The sequence below is a fragment of the Salmo salar genome, chromosome ssa13, assembly GCF_905237065.1.
Source record: "Salmo salar chromosome ssa13, Ssal_v3.1, whole genome shotgun sequence".
Classification (NCBI taxonomy): domain Eukaryota; kingdom Metazoa; phylum Chordata; class Actinopteri; order Salmoniformes; family Salmonidae; genus Salmo; species Salmo salar.
The window spans coordinates 14,386,765-14,411,897 of NC_059454.1; the positions used below are offsets into that span (position 1 = coordinate 14,386,765).

The 25,133-nt window shown below is 45.6% G+C and overlaps 1 protein-coding gene across 4 annotated transcripts in view; it reads left to right on the forward strand.

Annotated features, from left to right (window-relative positions):
• LOC106566493 (plexin A3-like) overlaps positions 1 to 25,133 on the forward strand; it is a 165,249-nt gene that overhangs the window by 88,970 nt on the left and 51,146 nt on the right. For all 4 annotated transcript variants that reach the window (XM_014134573.2, XM_014134572.2, XM_014134574.2 and 1 more), the window contains exons 9-10: positions 10,466 to 10,580; positions 22,835 to 23,035. In XM_014134573.2, coding sequence (XP_013990048.2) covers positions 10,466 to 10,580; positions 22,835 to 23,035 — 316 coding nt within the window. The remainder of the gene's footprint in view (positions 1 to 10,465; positions 10,581 to 22,834; positions 23,036 to 25,133) is intronic.

The following is a 25,133-nucleotide window of genomic DNA, read 5'->3' on the forward strand; positions in this document are numbered from 1 at the left end:
TTGGAGATTGTATTTAGGTAGGGGGTTTTCTTATTGTATGCTGTGGGTTGTTAGTTGTGAGTAATGTGTTTTCCTGCTCTGCGTCACGGCTTTATTGTTTTGTATTTTCAAGTTTATTGTATATGGCATTCGGTTTCACGATTCAATAAAAGATGTGGAACTACGATCACGCTGCGTATTGGTCCGATCCTTCAGAAAGCCCTGACAACTGGGGACAGAGAAATACAACAACAAACCTAATGAGAAATGGTAATCATGCAGTGTACACGTCTAGTGACCAGTGGTGTAAAGTACTTAAGTAAAAATACTTGAAAATACTGCTTAAGTAGTTTTTTTGGGTATCTGTACTTTACTACATTTCTAAAGAAAATGATGTACTTTTTACTCCATACTGACACCCAAAAGTAGTTTTTACATTTTGAATGCTTAGCAGGACAGGAAAATGGTCTAATTCACACACTTATCAAGAGAACATCCCTGGTCATCCCTACAGCCTCTGATCTGGCGGACTCACTAAACAGAGAACATCCCTGGTCATCCCTACAGCCTCTGATCTGGCGGACTCACTAAACAGAGAACATCCCTGGTCATCCCTACAGCCTCTGATTTGGCGGACTCATAATGTTTTTTATTTTTTGCGGCCTGGCCAAGATGAAGCAAAGCAGTGCGACAAAAACAACAACACAGAGTTATACATGGGATAAACAAATGTACAGTCAATAACACAATATAACTATCTATATACAGTGTGTGCAAATGTAAGATTAGGGAGGTAAGGCAATAAATAGGCCATAGTGGTGAAATAATTTCAATTTAGGGGCACCCATGACCAGCTCGGAAACCAGATTGCATAGCGGAAAAGGTACGGTGGGATTCAAAATGGTCGGTGATCTGTTTGTTAACTTGGCTTTCGAAGACTTTAGAAAGGCAAGGCAGGATGGATATAGGTCTATTACAGTTTGGGTCTAGAGTGTCTCCCCCTTTGAAGAGGGGGATGACCGCGGCAGCTTTTCAATCTTTAGGGATCTCAGACGATACAAAAGAGAGGTTGAACAGGCTAGTAATAGGGGTTGCAACAATTGCGGCGGATCATTTTAGAAAGAGAGGGTCCAGATTGTCTAGCCCAGCTGATTTGTAGGGGTCCAGATTTTGCAGCTCTTTCAGAACATCAGCTATCTGGATTTGGGTGAAGGAGAAGCGGGGGGGGGGGCTTGGGCAAGTTTCTGCGGGGCTGCAGAGCTGTTGGCTGGGGTAGGAGCCAAGTGGAAAGCATGGCCAGCCATACAAAAATGCTTATTGAAATTCTCGATTATCGTGGATTTATCGGTGGTGACAGTGTTTCCTAGCCTCAGTGCAGCAGGCAGCTGGGAGGAGGTGCTCTTATTCTCCATGGACTTTACAGTGTCCCAAAACTTTTTACAATTTGTGCTACAGGATGCAAATTTCTGTTTGAAAAAGCTAGCCTTTGCTTTCCTAACTGACTGTGTATATTGGTTCCTAACGTGGTTCCTAACTAAAAGTTGCATATCGCGGGGGCTATTCGATGCTAATGCAGTACTCCACAGAATGTTTTTGTGCTGTTCAAGGGCAGTCAAGCCTGGAGTGAACCAAGGGCTATATCTGTTCTTAGTTTGAATTTTTTTTAATGGGGCATGCTTATTTAAGATGGTGAGGAAAGCACTTTGAAAGAATAACCAGGTATCCTCTACTGACGGGGTGAGGTCAATATCCTTCCAGGATACCTGGGCTTGGTCGATCAGAAAGGCCTGCTCACTGAAGTGTTTTAGGGAGCGTTTGACAGTGATGAGGGGTGGTCGTTTGACCGCAGACCCATTACTGATGCAGGCAATGAGGCAGTGATCACTGAGACCCTGGTTGAAGACAGCAGAGGTGTATTTAGTTGGTCAGGATGATATCTATGAGGGTGCCCGTATTTATGGATTTGGGGTTGTACCTGGTAGGTTCCTTGATCATTTGTGTGAGATTGATGGCATCTAGCTTAGATTGTAGGATGGCCAGGGTGTTAAGCATATCCCAGTTTAGGTCACCTAACAGTACGAACTCTGTAGAGAAATGGGAGGCAATCAATTCACATATGGAGTCCAGGGCACAGCTGGGGGCTGAGGGGGGTCTATAACAAGCGGCATCAGTGAGAGACCTATTTCTGGAAAGGTGGCTTTTTAAGAAGCACGAACTGTTTGGGTACAGACCTGGATAGCATGACAGATCTCTGCAGTATATTGTGACTCTGCCCCCTTTGTCAGTTCTATCTTAGTGGAAAATGTTGTAGTTGGGGATGGAAATTTCTGAATTTTTGGTGGCCTTCCTAAGCCAGCATTCAGACACGGCTAGGACATCAGGGTTGGCGAAGTGTGCTAAAGCAGGGAATAAAACCAACTTAGGGAGGAGGCTTCTGATGTTAACATGCATGAAACCAAGGTTTTTACAGTTAGAGAAGTCAACAAATGATAGAGCCTGGGGTATAGGTGTGGTACTGGGGACTACAGGGCCTGGGTTAACCTCTACATCACCAGAGGAACATAGGAGGAGTAGGATAAGGGTATGGCTAAAGGCTATAAAAACTGGTCGTCTAGTGCGTTGGGAACAGAGAATAAAAGGAGCAGATTTCTGGGTGTGGTAGAATAGATTCAGGGCATTATGTACAGACAAGGGTATGGTAGGATGTGAGTAAAGTGGAGGTAAACCTAGGCGTTGAGTGACGATGAGAGAGGTTTTAGCGGGACTGAGGGCTCTACAGTGAAATAAAACAATGAGAACTAGCCAAGACAGCAGTAGACATATTGACATTAGAGAGAGGCATATTGACATTAGAGAGAGGCATATTGACATTAGAGAGAGATGCATAAAGCAGTCACAGGTGTTGATCGGGAGAGCTAAGAAAGCAACGGGTAAATGGCGATGAATGGGCAGAGCGGGTCAGTTAGGTACATAGAGGACCTGAGTTTGAGGCTGGGGCCGACAGATAAACAAAATGAGGTACCGTGTTATTGAAACAGTCCAGGGGGCATCAGCTGTTTAGCCGAGGGATCATAGTGTCCAAAGAACAGCCATAGCTGAGTCAAGGAGCCGTTCAGTAAGTACTACACTAGGCGAGCGGAAGACACGGCATTTAGAAATCTAGCGGGCCGGGGCAAGAACATGGGTCTTCGGGCGACATCGCAATGGAAAAGCCTGTTGAGACCACATCGGGCGATTACGTCGGTAGACCAGTCGTGATGGATCGGCGGGGCTCCTTGTCGACAATAAAGGGTCCAGGCCAATTGGCAAAAGAGGTATTGTAGCCCTAGAATTAGCTGGTATATGGGCCTAGCTCAGGCTAACTGGTGCTTGCTTCGGACAGAGGCGTTAGCTAACAGTAGCCATTCGGTAGCGGCTAGCTAGCTGTGATGATCCGGTGTAATGATTCAGAGCGGCAGGAATCCGGTGATGTGGTAGAGAGAAGCAGTCCGATATGCTCTCGGTTGATATTGCTCTGTGCAGACTGGCATGTATTGTCCGAGCAAAAGCTGGCGGTGTCTGAGCTAAAGGTGAAGACCGCTATCCATGGCTAACAAAGACTAGTAGCTGGCTAGCTCCTGAGGGAGGTTCCAGTTATAAGGAATAAAAATAGCAGATCCGTACCACATTGGGTGATGCGGGTTGCAGGAAAGTATATTTAGTTCGTAGATAGAAAGTGAGATTAAAATATATACGAGCAAAAAATAAAAAACGTCTATTTACACGGGATAAGAGAAAGGCAAACACAACACACGTCCGACTGCTACGCCATCTTGGAATCATCACTAAACACATTCTTCGTTTGCAAATGATATTGGAGCGTGCCCCTGGCTATCAGTAAAAATACATTTACAAAAGGGTGCCGTCTGATTTTCTTAATATAAGGAATTTGAAATGATTTATACTTTTATTTAAACTTTGATACTTAAGTATATTTTAGCAATAACATTTACTTTTGATACTTAAGTTTATTTAAAACCAAATACTTTTACTCAACTATGACAATTGGGTACTTTTTCCACCACTGCTAGTGACACTGTTATGTCCTCTTCCACTCTCCATGTTATCCATCATACGACCACTGGACACAGGACCAGATAACGTCCAGGACTGGCTGGCCAGATGTTGCTAGCTAATATGATTTGAGATGGCCCCGGTCTGTAACAGTAGCAGCAGCAGTCTCATGCAGGGTAGGGGCCAGGCAGGGTAGGGGCCAGGCAGGGTAGGGAACAGGCAGGGTAGGGGCCAGGTGGGGTAGGGCCAGGCAGAGTAGGGCCAGGCAGGGTAGGGTAGTGCAGGTCCAGGCAGACATCCAGACCACAGCTTTGCTGAGGCAGAACAATGGGACTGCATCTCTCCGAGGATCAGTCAGAGCCCCTTGCTCAGAGCCTCTTGCTGGCTTCAGCTTCAGCACGGAGCTCCATGCCAAGGTCTCGTCTTTCTTCTGTTCTGTTTGTGGAGCAACGCCGTTTTACTGGCATATGTGCGCATTTGCACTTCAGCACTGAGTCGATGGCGTGGGTGTGAGAGGTTTTTTTTCTCAACATGGAGGAGTGTATGACATGGAGTATCATACAGAATATTGTGTATATTGCCATTGTTTTTAAATTAGCATGATGCCTCACAGTTTAAGATGAAGACGTTAACACAGAAAAAGCAAAGACGTATCGGTGGTCTGGCAACTTCACTCTTCATCACATCCAAACATGCTAAAAATGATTTGTTTGCAGCTAAATGAATGGGTTTTTATGTCAGAAAATAACATGTCCTTGTCGGCTGACAGAATGCATACACAACAATGAATTCTCTAGTGTAAGGAAGCAGGGCAACATAATCCATGCAGGACTCGCCAGTTGCCATAGCAACCTAGCAGAGGCCTACCTTGCCAGAGTGGTCTGCCTGAAGCCTATGCCAGATTTCCTCTTTTCACAAAAGCCCTGTGGGACCATTTAGCCCTTGAATTGTTTCCCCCTCTGGTGTTTGCTGGCGGACAGCGCTCACTCACCCCAGCCCTGCTACGTTGGCACCCATTTTCTTCTCAAAACAATTCTTTAGCAACCCAGCCGTAAGAGCTGCTTCCCATCTTCTGGAATAATGACCACCTGTGAATGGGAAGGACGTTAGCTCTGAAACTAGGGTCTGACTGATTATACACTTTTACCAAATTACCCCCTGGCATTTTAGGCATTTCAGAACAAAACCTATTTTTTGTAAGACATTATGAAATCTCTGGGATACCTTTTGAATCTTTCTCATGTCTCCCCAGCAACACCACCCAGTTCTCCCCTTCCTGTCTTCATTATTTACCTGATTCTTCAAAGGCATTCACATTAGAAACCCAGTCAGATCTACACATTTTGTCACTCAGAAACAAGCTCCAACTAGCCAACGTTAACACTAGTTTCCGCATACACCAGTCAAATAGGCTACTGAGTCCACTTCCAAGCAATGATGTTAGGAAGGAAACTCCCTTCATTACTGGTTCAGGTTTTAGCTGTGCTGTGTTTCTCAGGCTTCACTGAAATTAGACCAAAGTGAATTGCTGGAGTTTTTAAGACATGCTGATGTACACACAGTATCTCCAGTAGATCTCGTCCTCCTGCAGTGGAAGACAGCACTGTGCCATGCAGCCTATAGCCTGCGATACTCATAGCTCTCCTATTAAAGCAGGCATTAACATTCCCTTTCCATAAGTTAGGTGTACTGACTCTACTGATAGCCACTTTATTGAAGAAAAATGTACTTTCTATGCCTGTGATATGTGGTTAAGATGAATGCACTAACTGTAAATCACTGTGGATAAGAGAGTCTACTAAATGACTAAAATGTCAAGTATAAAATGTGTACTATATGTCTGGAGCAGGCGTTGTAAATCTCCATGAATACACTGACTCAAAACATCATATTAACATGGCCAATGTATAGCCAGCCTGCCAGATTAAAAATGCTTTGATATTATTTTTCAGGTGTGTATGTGGCTTGCCTCTGAAATGCTTTTTGTTATTCCCCCACCAACAGGGAGGCAGCAGCTCAGCATTCTGCTGTCAGAGATTATACAGTACAGTGTAGCATAGGAGTGAGTATGAGCAGACTGCTGAGACCCTCCAAAGGGGATTTGAACCTCCAGGGGAAGGATATGATTAGTATGGGACAAAGTACAGGTTCCTCACGCTGTTCAGAATGCGAAAGGCTTCAGAGCGGAGGGGTGGAGGGGTGACGGGGTGGAGGGGAATGCAGACAGGGTCAAAATGAGAGTGGAACGAGGGTTGAAGGAAAATCGGCTGTTATTCTGTCGTCCTCCAATGTGTTGAGAGTCTGACCTGAGCCTGTGCTGCTTATTGTTGATGGTTAGACAGTTTCAGTCATCTATTGTTAATGGTTAGACGGTGTCTGTCATCTATCGTTGACGGTTGGACAGTGTCAGTAGTTGATGGTTAGACAGGGTCAGTAGTTGATGGTTAGACAGTGTCAGTAGTTGATGGTTAGACAGTGTCAGTAGTTGATGGTTAGACAGGGTCAGTAGTTGATGGTTAGACAGGGTCAGTAGTTGATGGTTAGACAGGGTCAGTAGTTGATGGTTAGTTGATGGTTAGACAGTGTCAGTAGTTGATGGTTAGACAGGGTCAGTAGTTGATGGTTAGTTGATGGTTAGACAGGGTCAGTAGTTAATGGTTAGACAGTGTCAGTAGTTGATGGTTAGACAGTGTCAGTAGTTGATGGTTAGACAGTGTCAGTAGTTGATGGTTAGACAGGGTCAGTAGTTGATGGTTAGACAGGGTCAGTAGTTGATGGTTAGTTGATGGTTAGACAGTGTCAGTAGTTGATGGTTGGACAGTGTCAGTAGTTGATGGTTAGACAGGGTCAGTAGTTGATGGTTAGACAGGGTCAGTAGTTGATGGTTAGACAGGGTCAGTAGTTGATGGTTAGACAGTGTCAGTAGTTGATGGTTGGACAGGGTCAGTAGTTGATGGTTAGTTGATGGTTAGACAGGGTCAGTAGTTGATGGTTAGACAGTGTCAGTAGTTGATGGTTAGACAGGGTCAGTAGTTGATGGTTAGACAGGGTCAGTAGATGATGGTTAGACAGGGTCAGTAGTTGATGGTTAGACAGTGTCAGTAGTTGATGGTTAGACAGTGTCAGTAGTTGATGGTTAGACAGGGTCAGTAGTTGATGGTTAGACAGGGTCAGTAGTTGATGGTTAGACAGGGTCAGTAGTTGATGGTTAGACAGGGTCAGTAGTTGATGGTTAGACAGTGTCAGTAGTTGATGGTTAGACAGGGTCAGTAGTTGATGGTTAGACAGGGTCAGTAGTTGATGGTTAGTTGATGGTTAGACAGTGTCAGTAGTTGATGGTTAGACAGTGTCAGTAGTTGATGGTTAGACAGTGTCAGTAGTTGATGGTTAGACAGTGTCAGTAGTTGATGGTTAGACAGGGTCAGTAGTTGATGGTTAGTTGATGGTTAGACAGTGTCAGTAGTTGATGGTTAGACAGTGTCAGTAGTTGATGGTTAGACAGGGTCAGTAGTTGATGGTTAGACAGTGTCAGTAGTTGATGGTTAGACAGTGTCAGTAGTTGATGGTTAGACAGGGTCAGTAGTTGATGGTTAGACAGGGTCAGTAGTTGATGGTTAGACAGGGTCAGTAGTTGATGGTTAGACAGTGTCAGTAGTTGATGGTTAGACAGGGTCAGTAGTTGATGGTTAGACAGGGTCAGTAGTTGATGGTTAGACAGTGTCAGTAGATGATGGTTAGACAGGGTCAGTAGATGATGGTTAGACAGGGTCAGTAGTTGATGGTTAGACAGTGTCAGTAGTTGATGGTTAGACAGGGTCAGTAGTTGATGGTTAGACAGTGTCAGTAGTTGATGGTTAGACAGGGTCAGTAGTTGATGGTTAGACAGTGTCAGTAGTTGATGGTTAGACAGGGTCAGTAGATGATGGTTAGACAGGGTCAGTAGTTGATGGTTAGACAGGGTCAGTAGTTGATGGTTAGACAGGGTCAGTAGTTGATGGTTAGTTGATGGTTAGACAGGGTCAGTAGTTGATGGTTAGACAGGGTCAGTAGTTGATGGTTAGTTGATGGTTAGACAGGGTCAGTAGTTGATGGTTAGACAGTGTCAGTAGTTGATGGTTAGACAGGGTCAGTAGATGATGGTTAGACAGGGTCAGTAGTTGATGGTTAGACAGGGTCAGTAGTTGATGGTTAGACAGGGTCAGTAGTTTATGGTTAGTTGATGGTTAGACAGGGTCAGTAGTTGATGGTTGGACAGTGTCAGTAGTTGATGGTTAGACAGGGTCAGTAGTTGATGGTTAGACAGGGTCAGTAGTTGATGGTTAGACAGGGTCAGTAGTTGATGGTTAGACAGGGTCAGTAGTTGATGGTTAGTTGATGGTTAGACATTTTCAGTAGTTGATGGTTAGACAGGGTCAGTAGTTGATGGTTAGACAGGGTCAGTAGTTGATGGTTAGTTGATGGTTAGACAGGGTCAGTAGTTGATGGTTAGACAGGGTCAGTAGTTGATGGTTAGTTGATGGTTAGACAGGGTCAGTAGTTGATGGTTGGACAGTGTCAGTAGTTGATGGTTAGACAGGGTCAGTAGTTGATGGTTAGACAGGGTCAGTAGTTGATGGTTAGACAGGGTCAGTAGTTGATGGTTAGACAGGGTCAGTAGTTGATGGTTAGACAGGGTCAGTAGTTGATGGTTAGTTGATGGTTAGACAGGGTCAGTAGTTGATGGTTGGACAGTGTCAGTAGTTGATGGTTAGACAGGGTCAGTAGTTGATGGTTAGACAGGGTCAGTAGTTGATGGTTGGACAGTGTCAGTAGTTGATGGTTAGACAGGGTCAGTAGTTGATGGTTAGACAGGGTCAGTAGTTGATGGTTAGACAGGGTCAGTAGTTGATGGTTAGACAGGGTCAGTAGTTGATGGTTAGACAGGGTCAGTAGTTGATGGTTAGACAGGGTCAGTAGTTGATGGTTAGACAGGGTCAGTAGTTGATGGTTAGACAGGGTCAGTAGTTGATGGTTAGACAGTGTCAGTAGTTGATGGTTAGACAGGGTCAGTAGTTGATGGTTAGTTGATGGTTAGACAGTGTCAGTAGTTGATGGTTAGACAGTGTCAGTAGTTGATGGTTAGACAGGGTCAGTAGTTGATGGTTAGACAAGGTCAGTAGTTGATGGTTAGACAGGGTCAGTAGTTGATGGTTAGACAGTGTCAGTAGTTGATGGTTAGACAGGGTCAGTAGTTGATGGTTAGTTGATGGTTAGACAGTGTCAGTAGTTGATGGTTAGACAGGGTCAGTAGTTGATGGTTAGACAGGGTCAGTAGTTGATGGTTAGACAGTGTCAGTAGTTGATGGTTAGACAGTGTCAGTAGATGATGGTTAGACAGTGTCAGTAGTTGATGGTTAGACAGGGTCAGTAGTTGATGGTTAGACAGTGTCAGTAGTTGATGGTTAGACAGGGTCAGTAGATGATGGTTAGACAGGGTCAGTAGTTGATGGTTAGACAGTGTCAGTAGTTGATGGTTAGACAGGGTCAGTAGTTGATGGTTAGACAGGGTCAGTAGTTGATGGTTAGACAGTGTCAGTAGTTGATGGTTAGACAGGGTCAGTAGTTGATGGTTAGACAGGGTCAGTAGTTGATGGTTAGACAGGGTCAGTAGTTGATGGTTAGTTGATGGTTAGACAGGGTCAGTAGTTGATGGTTAGACAGGGTCAGTAGTTGATGGTTAGACAGGGTCAGTAGTTGATGGTTAGACAGTGTCAGTAGTTGATGGTTAGACAGGGTCAGTAGTTGATGGTTAGACAGGGTCAGTAGTTGATGGTTGGACAGGGTCAGTAGTTGATGGTTAGACAGGGTCAGTAGTTGATGGTTAGACAGGGTCAGTAGTTGATGGTTAGACAGGGTCAGTAGTTGATGGTTAGACAGGGTCAGTAGTTGATGGTTAGACAGTGTCAGTAGTTGATGGTTAGACAGGGTCAGTAGTTGATGGTTAGACAGGGTCAGTAGTTGATGGTTAGACAGGGTCAGTAGTTGATGGTTAGACAGGGTCAGTAGATGATGGTTAGACAGGGTCAGTAGTTGATGGTTAGACAGTGTCAGTAGTTGATGGTTAGACAGGGTCAGTAGTTGATGGTTAGACAGTGTCAGTAGTTGATGGTTAGACAGTGTCAGTCATCACAGGTGTTTCATGCTCCTTAGATGCATTGTCTCATCAGAATCATAATTTTGATTGCAGCTGAAACAGCGTTTTAGGGCTCTAATGAATTGCTAATTTCTAATTGAAAGTCAGCTAGAAGGTGATGATAACCTTGCCCAGTGTTCCTGCAGGCTTACCAGCCTGTTTCTGCTTCAAAGCAGCAGAGGTTGATGACATATTGGATCCCTTTTGTCAAATTCTGGCTGTTTAATCTGAGAGCTCAAACTCTCCCCCTTCTCTCCCCAGGTGCACCTCATGTGTGAGCAGCCCCTTCCCCTGTAACTGGTGTAAATACCGCCACATCTGCACCAACAACCTGGCAGAGTGCTCCTTCCAGGAGGGACGCGTCAGCAGCGTGGAGGTAAGAGACTATACTGCCCACACAGACAATAATGAATAGCCATCTCACAGCAGACTGAACACAGGATGAGGCCGCCAGGGTGACAGGAAGTGTGTCCGTGGAGCTGCCTGCCTGGTTCTGTTATTCACAGGATCTCAGCGATGCGGTCCTTTACAGCCAGTGGAGAATCCAACCTGGTCATGACCCCGTGAACCTGGGTCAGGCTGACCCCATTATCTAACACAGCTATCCCATTGTTTTGTGTGTGATTCACTACAGCTGGAACCATTTAGGATACCTAGTCAGTTGTCTAACTGAATGTATCAGAGAGGTGTGGGGGGGCTGCCTTAATCAACATCCACGTCTTTGGCGCCTGGGGAACACTGGGTTAACTGCCTTGTTCAGGGGCAGAACGACAGATTTTTACTTTGTCAGCTCAGGGATTCGATCCAGCACCCTTCCGGTTACTGGCCCAACACTCTTTCATTGTCTGCACTGTTCAGGAGCTAGCTACTGCTGGGACCCATTTTCTGCACTGTTCAGGAGCTAGCTACTGCTGGGACCCATTTTCTGCACTGTTCAGGAGCTAGCTACTGCTGGGACCCATTTTCTGCACTGTTTAGGAGCTAGCTACTGCTGGGACCCATTGTCTGCACTGTTCAGGAGCTAGCTACTGCTGGGACCCATTGTCTGCACTGTTCAGGAGCTAGCTACTGCTGGGACCCATTGTCTGCACTGTTCAGGAGCTAGCTTCTTGGAGTGGTCTCAAAGTCCCATTCAGTCCTAAACTTGGCATGCTTTGTCATATTGAACCATAGAAATGTTGTTCTCCCATCTTTTTAAAAGCAAATGTAATTTCCTTTTGTTTATATGCTGGCACTTTAAGATGGGCGAACTTGGTTAACAAGGAGCTTGTGCTATAGTGTGGTATAAGAATTCTCCTCAGAGTGAATAGAACAGGAAACCTGTTCAATCACCATGCACTGTAAAATCATTCTGGCTGTGGATAGAAGGATACCAACACATTAACACGCCAGAGGATATACTGATTGAACTTGCTCTGCTGGGAGTTTACCTCATATTTCGATTTTTGAATTCTGCTTTTCCACTAAAATCATTATAAACACTGACAACTAAAATATTGTGTTATTGTTGTTAGTGTTATGCTGATTAATAATACATTTTTTTTTTTTATGAACCCGAAAGGTTATTTGAGGAACCATTAAAGGGGGTTCTTCAAAGAACTTATAGAGGTTCCCCCACAGTTTCAATTTGAAGAGCCCCTAAAAGATCTTCCAGGAATCTAGAGTGTTCTGTGTGATTTTTTTCTCTCCATGGTACCTCACAATATTTGGTCCAGTGTGTTATTTGATGTTTTATATAAAAATCTTTGTCTGTCTCTGCTCATTCCCCAATGCCCCTGAGAGCGCTAAACCATCCAACTTGGCCAAATGATGGTTTAGTGACAGAGAGTGACACCAGAGTAATTGGGCTTACAAAAGGCAGCATCTCATAATGGCTTTGCATCAATCCTACCCTTCTCAGTACACATTGATTACACACTTGACTGGGCCACAGACCAGCTGAGAAGCCCAGGCTCAGACTTTACTGCAATGGGTTTTTTTCAGCAAGTGATGTTCAGAACCAGGCTCAGGAGTGACTGGGGGTAGGGGAGAGAAGGGATATTCAGAACCAGGCTCAGGAGTGACTGGGGGTAGGGGAGAGAAGGGATGTTCAGAACCAGGCTCAGGAGTGACTGGGGGTAGGGGAGAGAAGGGATATTCAGAACCAGGCTCAGGAGTGACTGGGGGTAGGGGAGAGAAGGGATATTCAGAACCAGGCTCAGGAGTGGCTGGGGGTAGGGGAGAGAAGGGATATTCAGAACCAGGCTCAGGAGTGGCTGGGGGTAGGGGAGAGAAGGGATGTTCAGAACCAGGCTCAGGAGTGACTGGGGGTAGGGGAGAGAAGGGATGTTCAGAACCAGGCTCAGGAGTGACTGGGGGTAGGGGAGAGATGGGATATTCAGAACCAGGCTCAGGAGTGACTGGGGGTAGGGGAGAGAAGGGATGTTCAGAACCAGGCTCAGGAGTGACTGGGGGTAGGGGAGAGAAGGGATGTTCAGAACCAGGCTCAGGAGTGACTGGGGGTAGGGGAGAGAAGGGATGTTCAGAACCAGGCTCAGGAGTGACTGGGGGTAGGGGAGAGAAGGGATGTTCAGAACCAGGCTCAGGAGTGACTGGGGGTAGGGGAGAGAAGGGATGTTCAGAACCAGGCTCAGGAGTGACTGGGGGTAGGGGAGAGAAGGGATGTTCAGAACCAGGCTCAGGAGTGACTGGGGGTAGGGGAGAGAAGGGATGTTCAGAACCAGGCTCAGGAGTGACTGGGGGTAGGGGAGAGATGGGATATTCAGAACCAGGCTCAGGAGTGACTGGGGGTAGGGGAGAGAAGGGATGTTCAGAACCAGGCTCAGGAGTGACTGGGGGTAGGGGAGAGAAGGGATGTTCAGAACCAGGCTCAGGAGTGACTGGGGGTAGGGGAGAGAAGGGATGTTCAGAACCAAACTCAGGAGTGACTGGGGGTAGGGGAGAGAAGGGATGTTCAGAACCAGGCTCAGGAGTGACTGGGGGTAGGGGAGAGAAGGGATATTAAGAGAAAAGAGGAGCAGCGTCCCTTTGTAACAGGGGGGTGGAAACACGCACCCTTCGGCTTTTGGCACATTAGAATTTTACGCTTAACTGAACATCAAAGAGATGCCTTATCTGGCCTTATCAGACAGAGGCAGCCGGCAGCGGGGTGGGCAGGGCCTACCCGTCACAGCCTCCCCCAGCCTGCCCCAGCCTCGCCAGACTCTTTGCCCCCCCAGTGCCACGATTGACAATCTCCTTATTTCACCCTGAAAAAAAGGAATTACTCAGCGAAAAAGAGTGACTCATGCACTGTTGATACTGGAGGGGGAATATGTTGGAGAAGCAGGCCAGGATAGTCTCCTCTTCCTCTGCTCCCACAGAGAAAGAAAGAACGGTTGATTCACAAAGGAGCACACATATCATGGGAGGATTTTAGAAGTAGGCTTGGACTGGTATGCTGCGATTCAACAAGTTCACTGTCATTTGCTGTTAAGTAAAGCCAGGGGGAAGAAAGCATTTTGATGTGGGCCAGCTGGCTGCCAGAGTTTTTCTTCTTAGTCTATTATTCAACTGATAGTGTTTCTGTCCAGTGAGCAATGTGTCGATTGTCCAGGTTTGAAGTGTCTCTGTGTCTGTGTCTGTGTGCATATTTTTTACATTTACGTCATTTAGCAGACGCTCTTATCCAGAGCGACTTACAAGTTGGTGCATTCACCTTATGATATCCAGTGGAACAACCACTTTACAATAGCATATGCGTGTCTGTCTGATTGCGTGTCTGTCTGTCTGTCTGTCTGTCTGTCTGTCTGTCTGTCTGTCTGTCTGTCTGTCTGTCTGTCTGTCTGTCTGTCTGTCTGTCTGTCTGTCTGTCTGTCTGTCTGTCTGTCTGTCTGTCTGTCTGTGTGTGTGTGTGTGTGTGTGTGTGTGTGTGTGTGTGTGTGTGTGTGTGTGTGTGTGTGTGTGTGTTCGTTCAGTGGAGCGTGTCTCATCTGCAGCCCTGTCCTCCAGTGTGCTACCATGGCTGTGTTGGCCCTGGGTTGGAGAGGTGCTTCAGAGAAACAGCGGGGGCACTCCAAACAGACAGACAAACAGACAGAGAGACACGGGTGTGGGCTGTAGGGAGGAGATGTGTTGCTCCCCCAAGGCACTGGACACGCCAGCCAGCCAGATCCTACTGTATAATCCACAGCACAGTGGCCTTCTTCAGCCCGGGAGTGTGCAGAGAGAGATAGGACTGGATCAGAGCAATAGCTAAGCTCCGTCCAAACTCACCATCCTCCACAAGGCTGCATGGCTCACAGGAAATGAGAAATGAAAAAGGAAAAACAAACACCTTTCCCACCTATCTATTGAAGAAAAGTGTTATGATGTATATATATAGACCTGTTTAGAATGTTCAAGCCCTGAGTAATTTCATTTAAATAAACAGGCATCATTAGTCAGTGTATTCAGTGATGTTATGATGTATATATAGACCTGTTTAGAATGTTCAAGCCCTGAGTAATGTGTTGTCATTTAAATAAACGGGCATCATTAGTCAGTGCATTCAGTGATGTTATGATGACGACTACTGACATTGGATAGATGGTCCCTCATTACTGGTCCTTCACCAGGTTCATTAGGGTGGGAAAGGTAATCCCTGTGGGGACGAACACCAGTTAACTGTTTGGTTTCTGAGAGCGGAATGTTTTGAATCTGTGAAACCTGATAGGGGTTTAAAAAGATCTAACATAGGATGTGTGCTGCAGAACTATTGGTAGTCCAAATCATGCCTACAGAGTTTTGAAATAAGCTTGAGAGAATTTTTTTTTTTGTTCTACATTAATTGGTTTGTTAAACCGAGAGATAGCAGAGTTGTTCACGACCAAGGATGCTCTTTTATTCTCAGCCTCAGCTCCTCAATTGAGAGGATCAAAGTAGGAATCGATTTTCCATATGAGGAGAATCTTCTGGCCCCGCCAGCCAGCCAGCCACAGAGACCAACAGACAAACGGGTACATAGATACTGTGCTGCCTGCTCCGTCTCACATTTTCCCCCACATTAGGAGTCTCAGTTAATAACGCCATGCAGATATTTAGGCTTAAATGGAGCTCCCCACCAGCTCAGGGGCAATGTCTCACTGAGACTCCTAATACTTAGTGAGAGCTCAGGGGGATGTCTCACTGAGACTCATAATACTTAGTGAGAGCTCAGGGGGAATGTCTCACTGAGACTCCTAATACTTAGTGAGAGCTCAGGGGGAATGTCTCACTGAGACTCCTAATACTTAGTGAGAGCTCAGGGGGAATGTCTCACTGAGACTCATAATACTTAGTGAGAGCTCAGGGGGAATGTCTCACTGAGACTGCTAATACTTAGTGAGAGCTCAGGGGGAATGTCTCACTGAGACTCATAATACTTAGTGAGAGCTCAGGGGGAATGTCTCACTGAGACTGCTAATACTTAGTGAGAGCTCAGGGGGAATGTCTCACTGAGACTGCTAATACTTAGTGAGAGCTCAGGGGGAATGTCTCACTGAGACTGCTAATACTTAGTGAGAGCTCAGGGGATGTCTCACTGAGACTGCTAATACTTAGTGAGAGCTCAGGGGGATGTCTCACTGAGACTCCTAATACTTAGTGAGAGCTCAGGGGGATGTCTCACTGAGATTCCTAATACTTAGTGAGAGCTCAGGGGGAATGTCTCACTGAGATTCCTAATACTTAGTGAGAGCTCAGGGGGAATGTCTCACTGAGACTGCTAATACTTAGTGAGAGCTCAGGGGGAATGTCTCACTGAGACTGCTAATACTTAGTGAGAGCTCAGGGGGATGTCTCACTGAGATTCCTAATACTTATTGAGAGCTCAGGGGGAATGTCTCACTGAGACTGCTAATACTTAGTGAGAGCTCAGGGGGATGTCTCACTGAGACTGCTAATACTTAGTGAGAGCTCAGGGGGATGTCTCACTGAGATTCCTAATACTTAGTGAGAGCTCAGGGGGGATGTCTCACTGAGACTGCTAATACTTAGTGAGAGCTCAGGGGGAATGTCTCACTGAGATTCCTAATACTTAGTGAGAGCTCAAAGACATGTTGTTATATTGGCCTTTCCCAGAGGACCCCTGAGATCAAATAATGTGCTGCTGGGCTCTCCAAAACAACTGTTACCCTCGGTGCTGTGTCTCAGTGGGACGGCCCTTTATTAACGAGTGAAGGCCCAGTAATTAATTGTGGGATGAGTGACAGAGGAGCCATTATCCCAGCAGAAAGCAAGGAAGTGGTCCTGGCAGTCAGTGGTGGGCAGTGGCCACAGAGGCTCAGGAAGTGACACTGTGCGCAGATTTCACCAGCAGCACATTACTGAGCCCCCGGCACAGAAACCAGTGGCCCATTACTCACTGTGTAACCAGAGGCCACTTTACTGCCACGCCGGCCCTGCGGAGGAGCCACACAGGGTCAAGGCCCCCTTCCCAGTCTTCTCTTCTCATACAGGAGTGATGATAAGCTATCTTGTTTTTACATTACAAAACACTTTACAAGTAAAACATCAAGATCAGATTGGTTCCCTGCATGCTTTGTTATTGATAACAGCCTGTATGTGAGAACTTTCTAATATCTCAGTCTACCGGTGTTTGTTGCACAAACTGGCTTGATTCCACCTGTTTTTACATTTACATTTACGTCATTTAGCAGACACTCTTATCCAGAGCAACTTACAGTAGTGAATGCATACATTTCATATTTTTTTTATTCTTTCTGTGCTGGCCCCCCGTGGGAATCGAACCCACAACCCTGGCGTTGCAAACACCATGCTCTACCAACTGAGCTACAGGGAAGGCTGTAGCTCAGTTGGTATATCAAGGGATATTTCCATGTCAGCTATGATATCATAACAGTTTTTTTATGAAGGTGTTTGCTTTTCTATTAGTTATAATTTTTTGTATCTATCTACAATGAACAAAAATATAAATACAACATTCAACAATTTCAAAGATTTTGTGAGTTAAAGTTCATATAAGGAAATCAGTCAATTGAAAAAAAATGCATTATTCACATCTGCCCCGCTGATCCTCAACACTGGGGCCCCTCAGGGGTGCGTGCTTAGTCCCCTCCTGTACTCCGTGTTCACTCACAACTCCGTGGCCAAACACGACTCCAACAATCATTAAGTTTGCTGATGACACAACAGTGGTAGGCCTAATCACTGACAACGATGAGACAGCCTATATGGAGGAGGTCAGAGACCTGTCAGTGTGGTGCTAGGACAACAACCTCTCCCTCAATGTGAGCAAGACAAAGGAGCTGTTCGTGGACTACAGGATAAGGTGGGCCGAACAGGCCCCCATTAACATTGACAGGGCTGTAGTGGAATGTGTCAAGAGTTTCAAGTTCCTTGGTGTCCACATCACCAACAAACTATCATGGTCCAAACACACCAAGACAGTGGTGAAGAGTGCACGACAACACCTTTTCCTCCTCAGGAGACTGAAAAGATGTGGCATGGGTCCCCAGATCCTCAAAAAGTTCTACAGCTGAACCATCAAGTGAATCCTGACCAGTTGCATCACTGCTACAGATGGTCGTGCGAACGGCCCAGTACATCACTGGGGCCAAGCTTCCTGCCATATATACCAGGCGGTGTCAGAGGAAGGCCCAAAAAATGGTCAAAGACTCCAGTCACCCAAGTCATAGACTGTTCTCTCTGCTACCACACAGCAAGCGGTAGCGGAGCGCCAAGTCTTGGTCCGAAAGGCTCCTTAACAGCTTCTACTCCCAAGCCATAAGACTGCTGAACAATTAATCAAAAGGCAAACCCGGACTATTACATTGACACCCCACCACTTTGTTTGTACACTGCTGCTACTCGCTGTTTATTATCTATGCATAGTCACTTTACATCTACCTACATGTACAAATTACTTCAACTAACCTGTACCCCTGCACATACCCCCCTGTATATAGTCTCGTTATTGTTATTTTATTGTGCTATTTTTTACTTTATTTAGTCAATATTTTCTTAACTCTATTTCCTGAACTGCATAGTTGGTTAAGGGGCTTGTAAGTAAGCATTTCACCATAAGGTCTACACCTGTTGTATTCGGCGCATGTGACTAATAACATCTTATTTTATTTGATACCTTTAAAAAAAGGTAGGAGTGTGGATCAGAAAACCAGTCCGTATCTGGTGTGACCATCATTTGCCTCATTCACAGAGTTGATCAGGCTGTTGATTGTGGTCTGTGGAAGGTTTTCCTACTTCTCCTCAATTGCTGTGCAAAGTTTCTGGATATTGGCGGGAACTGGAACACGCTGTTGTACACGTCGATCCAGAGCATCCCAAACATGCTCAATGGGTAACATGTCTGGTGAGTATGCAGGCCATGGAAGAACTTGGACATTTTCAGCTTCCAGGAATTGTGTACAGTTCCTTGTGACATTGGGCCGTGCATTATCATGCTAAAACATGAGGTGATGGCGGCGGATGAATGGCATGACAATGGGCCTCAGGACATTGTCACGGTATCTCTGTGCATTCAAATTGCCATCGATAAAATGCAAAAAAATGTCAGTTGTCCGTAGCTTATGCCTGCCCACATCATAACCCCACCGCCACCATGGGGCACTCTGTTCACAACGTTGACATCAGCAAACCTCTCGCCCACACAACGCCATGCACACTGTCTGCCATCTGACCTGTACAGTTGAAACCTGGATTCATCCATGAAGAGCAGAATTCTCCATCGAAGGTGAGCATTTGCCCACTGATGTTGGTTACGACGCTGAACTGCAGTCAGGTCAAGACCCTGGTGAGGACCATGAGCATGCAGATGAGCTTCCCTGAGACGGTTCATGACAGTTTCTACCAGAAATTCTTTGGTTGTGCAAACCCACAGTTTCATCAGCTGTCCAGGTGGCTGGTCTCAGACGATCCCACAGGTGAAGAAGCCAGATGTGGATGTCCTGGGCTGGCCTGGTGACACATGGTCTGTGGTTGTGAGGCCGGTTGGATTTACTGCCAAATTCTCTGTTGGAGGCAGCTTATGGTAGAGAAATTAACATAAGATTATCTGGCAACAACTGTGATGTCCATTCCTGCAGTCAGCATGCCAATTGCACGCTCCCTCAAAACTTCTGTGGCATTGTGTTGTGTGACAAAACTGCACATTTTAGAATGGCCTTTTATTGTCCCCAGCACAAGGTGCACCTGTGTGAAGATCATGCTGTTTAATCAGCTTTGTGATATGTCACACCTTTCAGGTTGATGGATTATCTTGGCAAGGAGAAATGCTCATTAACAGGGATGTAAACCAATTTGTTCACAAAATTTGAGAGAAATAATTTTTTTGTTAATACGGAACATTTCTGGGATGCCTTATTTCAGCACATGATACATTGGATCACCATTTTACATGTTGTGTTTACATTTTTGTTCAGTATACATCGTAGAAGACACTGGAGTCCAGAATAGCAAACTCACAGTGTTCAACCCATATATTTCCCAGGTTGAGTTTAGAAGCTGCTCGTTGGAGTTTGATTAGGTAGAATAAGGAGTCTGCTGTGTAGCTAGCGTTTAATTGGAGCAGCTCTCAGATGATTTGGAGGGTTGTGTTTTTTTGTTTTTTTACCACGCGTAGGGGACCCATTTCAAGGATTACAGCGACAGAGACTGTAAATGAGATTAAGAGAGTAGAAATGGAATAGGGAAAGAACAGTGACTAAGCAATGGTGGAGAAATGTATATGAAAACAGCAAGGGGTCCTTTTTTCTGCTTACTCTGCTCTCAGAGAATGAGCGCGCGAGCGGGAGGGAGAGAAAGACAGAGAGAGAGACAGAGAGAGGGAGACAGAGAGAGGGAGACAGAGAGAGGGAGACAGAGGGGGAGAGAGAGAGGGAGAGAGAAAGAGAGGGAGAGAGAGACAGAAAGGGAGACAGAGAGCGAGAGAGGGAGACAGAGAGAGAAAAAGAGAGATAGAGGGAGACCGAGAGAGAAAAATTATACCGCCCTCCCGTCTCTGGCTTTTAATGTTTCAACAGAGAAAAGTGCTTAGCTGTGTGATAACTGGGATATGCACAATAAGGTTAATGGAAACACTGTCAACAGGCTGTAAACTGCCTGAGCCGCCTTAATGGGGTGCTAATCAGCATCAGGGAACGGCCCTTCAGGGGGGAATATACAGCTGCCTCAGAGACTATACTGTTACAGATCTGTCGGCCTACCACCGAGGAGGGACTGCTCCTTCATTGCATGGCTTACTGCATTAGTGTCACATGTACTGCATGGCATGCATCATAGCATAGCCAGCATTACAAGTAGAGCACACACCGGATGCATTCGTGTTATCTTTATTTCTTTTCTTTTCATCTTTATCTTTAACTCTGCATTGTTGGAAAAGGACCCGTAAGTAAGCATTTCACTGTTGGTCTACACCTGTTGTTTACTAAGCATGTGACAAATTTGATTTGATTTGATGAATCAGTCTATTTGAAATCTATTCTCCTTGTCTTTGTGGAAAGTGTCTCAATTCATCATGACAAACCTCACTTACCTGCCCCGGGCTTTTTAAAATGTCACACTAACGTTTCTGATAAACAAACCACTTATCTTGTTTCACCCCTAGTATGCAGTCGATTAAAGCTTGTTAATTAAATTTAGCAGACGAGAATGAATGGTGGTGGCATCTTGGGCTTATGCGTGTGTTAAACGCATGCAGAGGAATTCATTAATGCTCAAACTCCACTGAGAGAAACCCCGAGAAATGTCTCTGTCCAGAACACTGTGTGTAACGACTTAGAGAATACTTACATTTATTTTGAATGACCAAAATAACGATTCATTTTGAATTACACACACACATTCATGCTTTTCTGATAAAACTAGTTTTTGTAGTATTAGTTTGGGGTTTTATAATGTGTCCACTTAAATAATTGAAAACGGTGAAAAACCCATTAAGTTCCATGAGTCCTCAACCTAAAATATGTTACTGCTCTTGCTGCACTACTCTGTTAAATGAATCATGATGTTTCTGATGTGCCAGCCACTCAAAGCCTCTCTGTGATGCTCTTCAAGGCCCATGCTGCTTTTACTCTGATGTAGGTAGCAATGAAATCCACTCAGGCCCTGAGTAACCAGATCCACCGTACTAATGTCAGCCATTGAATAGAGCTCTCTACAGATAGATAGTAGCTCTTAGCCCATCAGAGATGTGCTACTGTACAGCATCACCTGGTTACCAGAATGTTGCTAGTCTTTCCTCATTTTTCCCCTTTTTCCCAAATGTCCACATTTGGTGAAATGTATTTGGCTGTTACCAGGGAAAGTTGTGCTATTCAGAAGGCTTTGCAGTCATATAGCCTTTGATGTATGCACACCGAACATGATGTAGCATTTTCTGGCACACCCGGTGTTGATGCTAGGTCCCCGGTGACTCGATGTGGCATATGTGATATCGGTGGATCTATTTGGTGTTTTGAATGTCAACCTGGCAATTTACAGAGCAGCGTTGAGAAGCGATCTGAGACATTCATAATTTCCAAAAGGCTAACCATCTCCAGTCTGGAGCCTTCTGTCATTACTGTGAAGCTAGAGGTTATGCTAGAGGTTATGCTAGAGGTTGAGCTAGAGGTTGAGCTAGAGGTTGAGCTAGAGGTTATGCTAGAGGTTATGCTGATAAATCGGATTCATTTGAAGTCAGAACACCACCCCCACCACCTCCCTGCAGGAAGTAAATCTTTCTCTTCATCCACAGAGTATGAAAATTAGATTTATTGATGCACCAATATATAAACCTTTACAAATCACTTGCCAGACACAAGATTTATGGCTGTGTGGGCTGTGGAGTTGCATCATTTTCACCGAGGCATTGGCTGGGACTCTGTGTGTCTGTCCTGCAGACTAGCGAGGCTTCTCCTCACCCTCCTCGCCACCACTGCCCGCCCACCTCGCCGCCAACGCCCGCCCAGACAAGGCCTTTGATTTATCACATCCACCCTGGCAGACTTTTACAGCCTCCTTGATTATTGTTCAGTGCTAAATGGATAACAGATTATTCTAAATATCCTTTAATACAGAGGGGGTCATTAAGCTGCTGTGGTATCTCTCGGGTGGGGATGCGCACATCGTCAATTTTCTCGGATTGTAATCATTGCATCAATACTGACTTTCCTGTGACTTCCGAGATCCTTTATGCATTGTTTCCTGCAATGTCAATATGAATCCCTGTGATAAATGCCTGGACCCTCTCTGGGCTCTCGATCTGTGCTCACCTCACTAGCACAGGCAGACATGCAGGATTAAGGAAGATATTAATTTCCCGCTTCATCAGTGTGATTTTCAGAGAAACCTGTGGCTCATCAAATCAGAGATGTATCCAACAGCTGTGTAATAGGGATTTGAACCTCTTTTTTGCTTTGGTTTCAAGCTATTCCCACGTTTAATGGCATCTGTACAGGAGTCCTCCATGTTGTGGAAGTAGTGCTGCTAATGGACGATACTCAATGCTGCTCACCACTCAATAAACTGGAATCAATACGTCTTCCTTAGCTATGTACACCAAGTTTGAATGAATGATTATGTTTATTAATCAGTTTTATTGTAATGGGTTTGGCTTTGCAAAGAAAATGAGCAGAGTGTTAATTTGTAACTTTATTTGTGATTGTTGATTTTCAGGGCTGTCCCCAGATCCTGCCCACCAGTGACATTCTGGTACCTGCAGGGATCATTCGTCCAATCACGCTGCGAGCCCGGAACCTTCCTCAGCCCCAGTCTGGACAGAAGAACTATGAGTGTGTGTTTAACATCCAGGGCAAGATGCAACGCATCCCAGCTGTACGCTTCAACAGCTCCTGTATCCAGTGCCAGAACACCTCGGTGAGTATTAATATGACTGCACTGAATATGTTTATACAGTATTTACTGTACAATATCTTGTGTATTTTTGTTGGGTTTGGGATCTTGGTGCAAGGTAAAAGCTCAATAAGTACTTTTGTACTATTATGTTGATCATATATTGATCTTTTGAAGTAGTTTTCTACAGGTCCTATACTAATACTGGTATAGAGACAGAGAATGCCCCTCCCCCCTCTCCCCTCTCTCCCTGCCCTCTCCCCTCTTGCTCTGCCCCTCTCTCCCTCCCTCTCCCTCTACCCCCTCTCCCTACCCCCTTCCTCTCTTTCTCTCTCTCATGGAAATATTATGCAGAAGAAATCAAGGGGAATTTTCATTGAGTCACTGATCAGAGAAAAAATACTTTATCCACAAAATCAGCAAAGACATCAATTCAGAGCATTAAACTTGTTTTCTCAATCCCAGTGATACATGTGGCATGTCAAAGAGCTGACATTGAGAGTCTCCTCTCTCCCCCTATCTCTCTCTCTCTCTCACTCTGTAGCACCCTCTTTCTATCTCTCTCTGTCTCTTCCTCCCTCTCTCTCCGATTCCCTCTCTCTCTTTCTCCCTCTCTTTCTCTCTCTCTCTGTCTCTTCCTCCCTCTCTCTCTCCTATTCCCTCTCTCTCTTTCTCCCTCTCTTTCTATCTCTCTCTGTCTCTTCCTCCCTCTCTCTCTCCGATTCCCTCTCTCTCTTTCTCCCTCTATTTCTCTCTCCCTCTGTCTCTTCCTCCCTCTCTCTCTCCTATTCCCTCTCTCTCTTTCTCCCTCTCTTTCTATCTCTCTCTGTCTCTTCCTCCCTCTTCTCTCCTATTCCCTCTCTCTCTTTCTCCCTCTCTTTCTATCTCTCTCTGTCTCTTCCTCCCTCTCTCTCTCCTATTCCCTCTCTCTCTTTCTCCCTCTCTTTCTCTCTCTCTCTGTCTCTTCCTCCCTCTCTCTCTCCTATTCCCTCTCTCTCTTTCTCCCTCTCTTTCTCTCTCCCTCTCTCTTCCTCCCCCTCTCTCCTATTCCCTCTCTCTCTTTCTCCCTCTCTTTCTCTCTCCCTCTGTCTCATAGTGATGTCACAGACGGCTGCCCTCTGTGACCCATCTGGTTGACACGGTAACCCCAGGGAATCTTGTAAAATAATTAGCCAGTCACAGTATGTGACTCTTCATTTGGTTGGACAATGTAACACCATGGAAAGGGAATGTGGTGTGGGTGGATGGGCCGGAGAGTTCCTGGGGTAGGAGGGCAGGAAAATGACCAGGCCTCTGCCACGGAGTGTGTCCCCTCTAACCCCCCCTAACCCCTGCAGATCAAAGCTCAGGCTGTGGGCCGCCTTCCTTCGACAGGACAATTGATGTCCCGTGGCAATTTAATAATGAGGATCACGTCTCCGGCACACACACCTCAATGGGTCAGGTTAGGATTGATTGTTGTACTTTCCCTGGCCGACACATGCTGCCTGGCACGCTACATAGTGAAGGCCTTCAGAAGGACCCTGCCACGGAGAGCAACTGTCGTCCTTCTATCCGCTATCACTCATTTCCTCCGTGTCGTTATTCTTTCTGTCTCTGACACCCGCCCCGCGCTCCGGCTATGCATTTAAAATGAAATTTAAAAGTAGTTTTGTGGTAGACCATTAACTGAGTGCCCAAAGGTTAGAGCATTGGGCATTGGGGTTTGGATTGTTCAAGGCATTGAACTGCTGATGCTGTATAAACAATGAGACAGCTGTATGAATATAGTCAGGCAATCAGCATAAATAGATGGGTGCTTTAATCACTTCACCTACAGATAAACAAGTTGTTTATCACGCACAGGGATAGACTAATACTCTTCATGTAGACAGCTATATGCTGCTACTGCTGTCTACCCACTGTGCATGCCAACGTGGCTCTGTATTTCACCGTGATAAACAGAGTGAATAAGCATTCACACTGGATCTCCATGGGTGATCGTTTGAAGACCCCAGCGTAAACGAATCATTGTCTACACAGCTATTGAGAAATGAAAACATTGACTATACAACGTTAACTGTAAGTGTTAGGCCTCCCTCACACTCCCCTGCTTCATCTCGGTCTGACAGGAAAGAGAAAT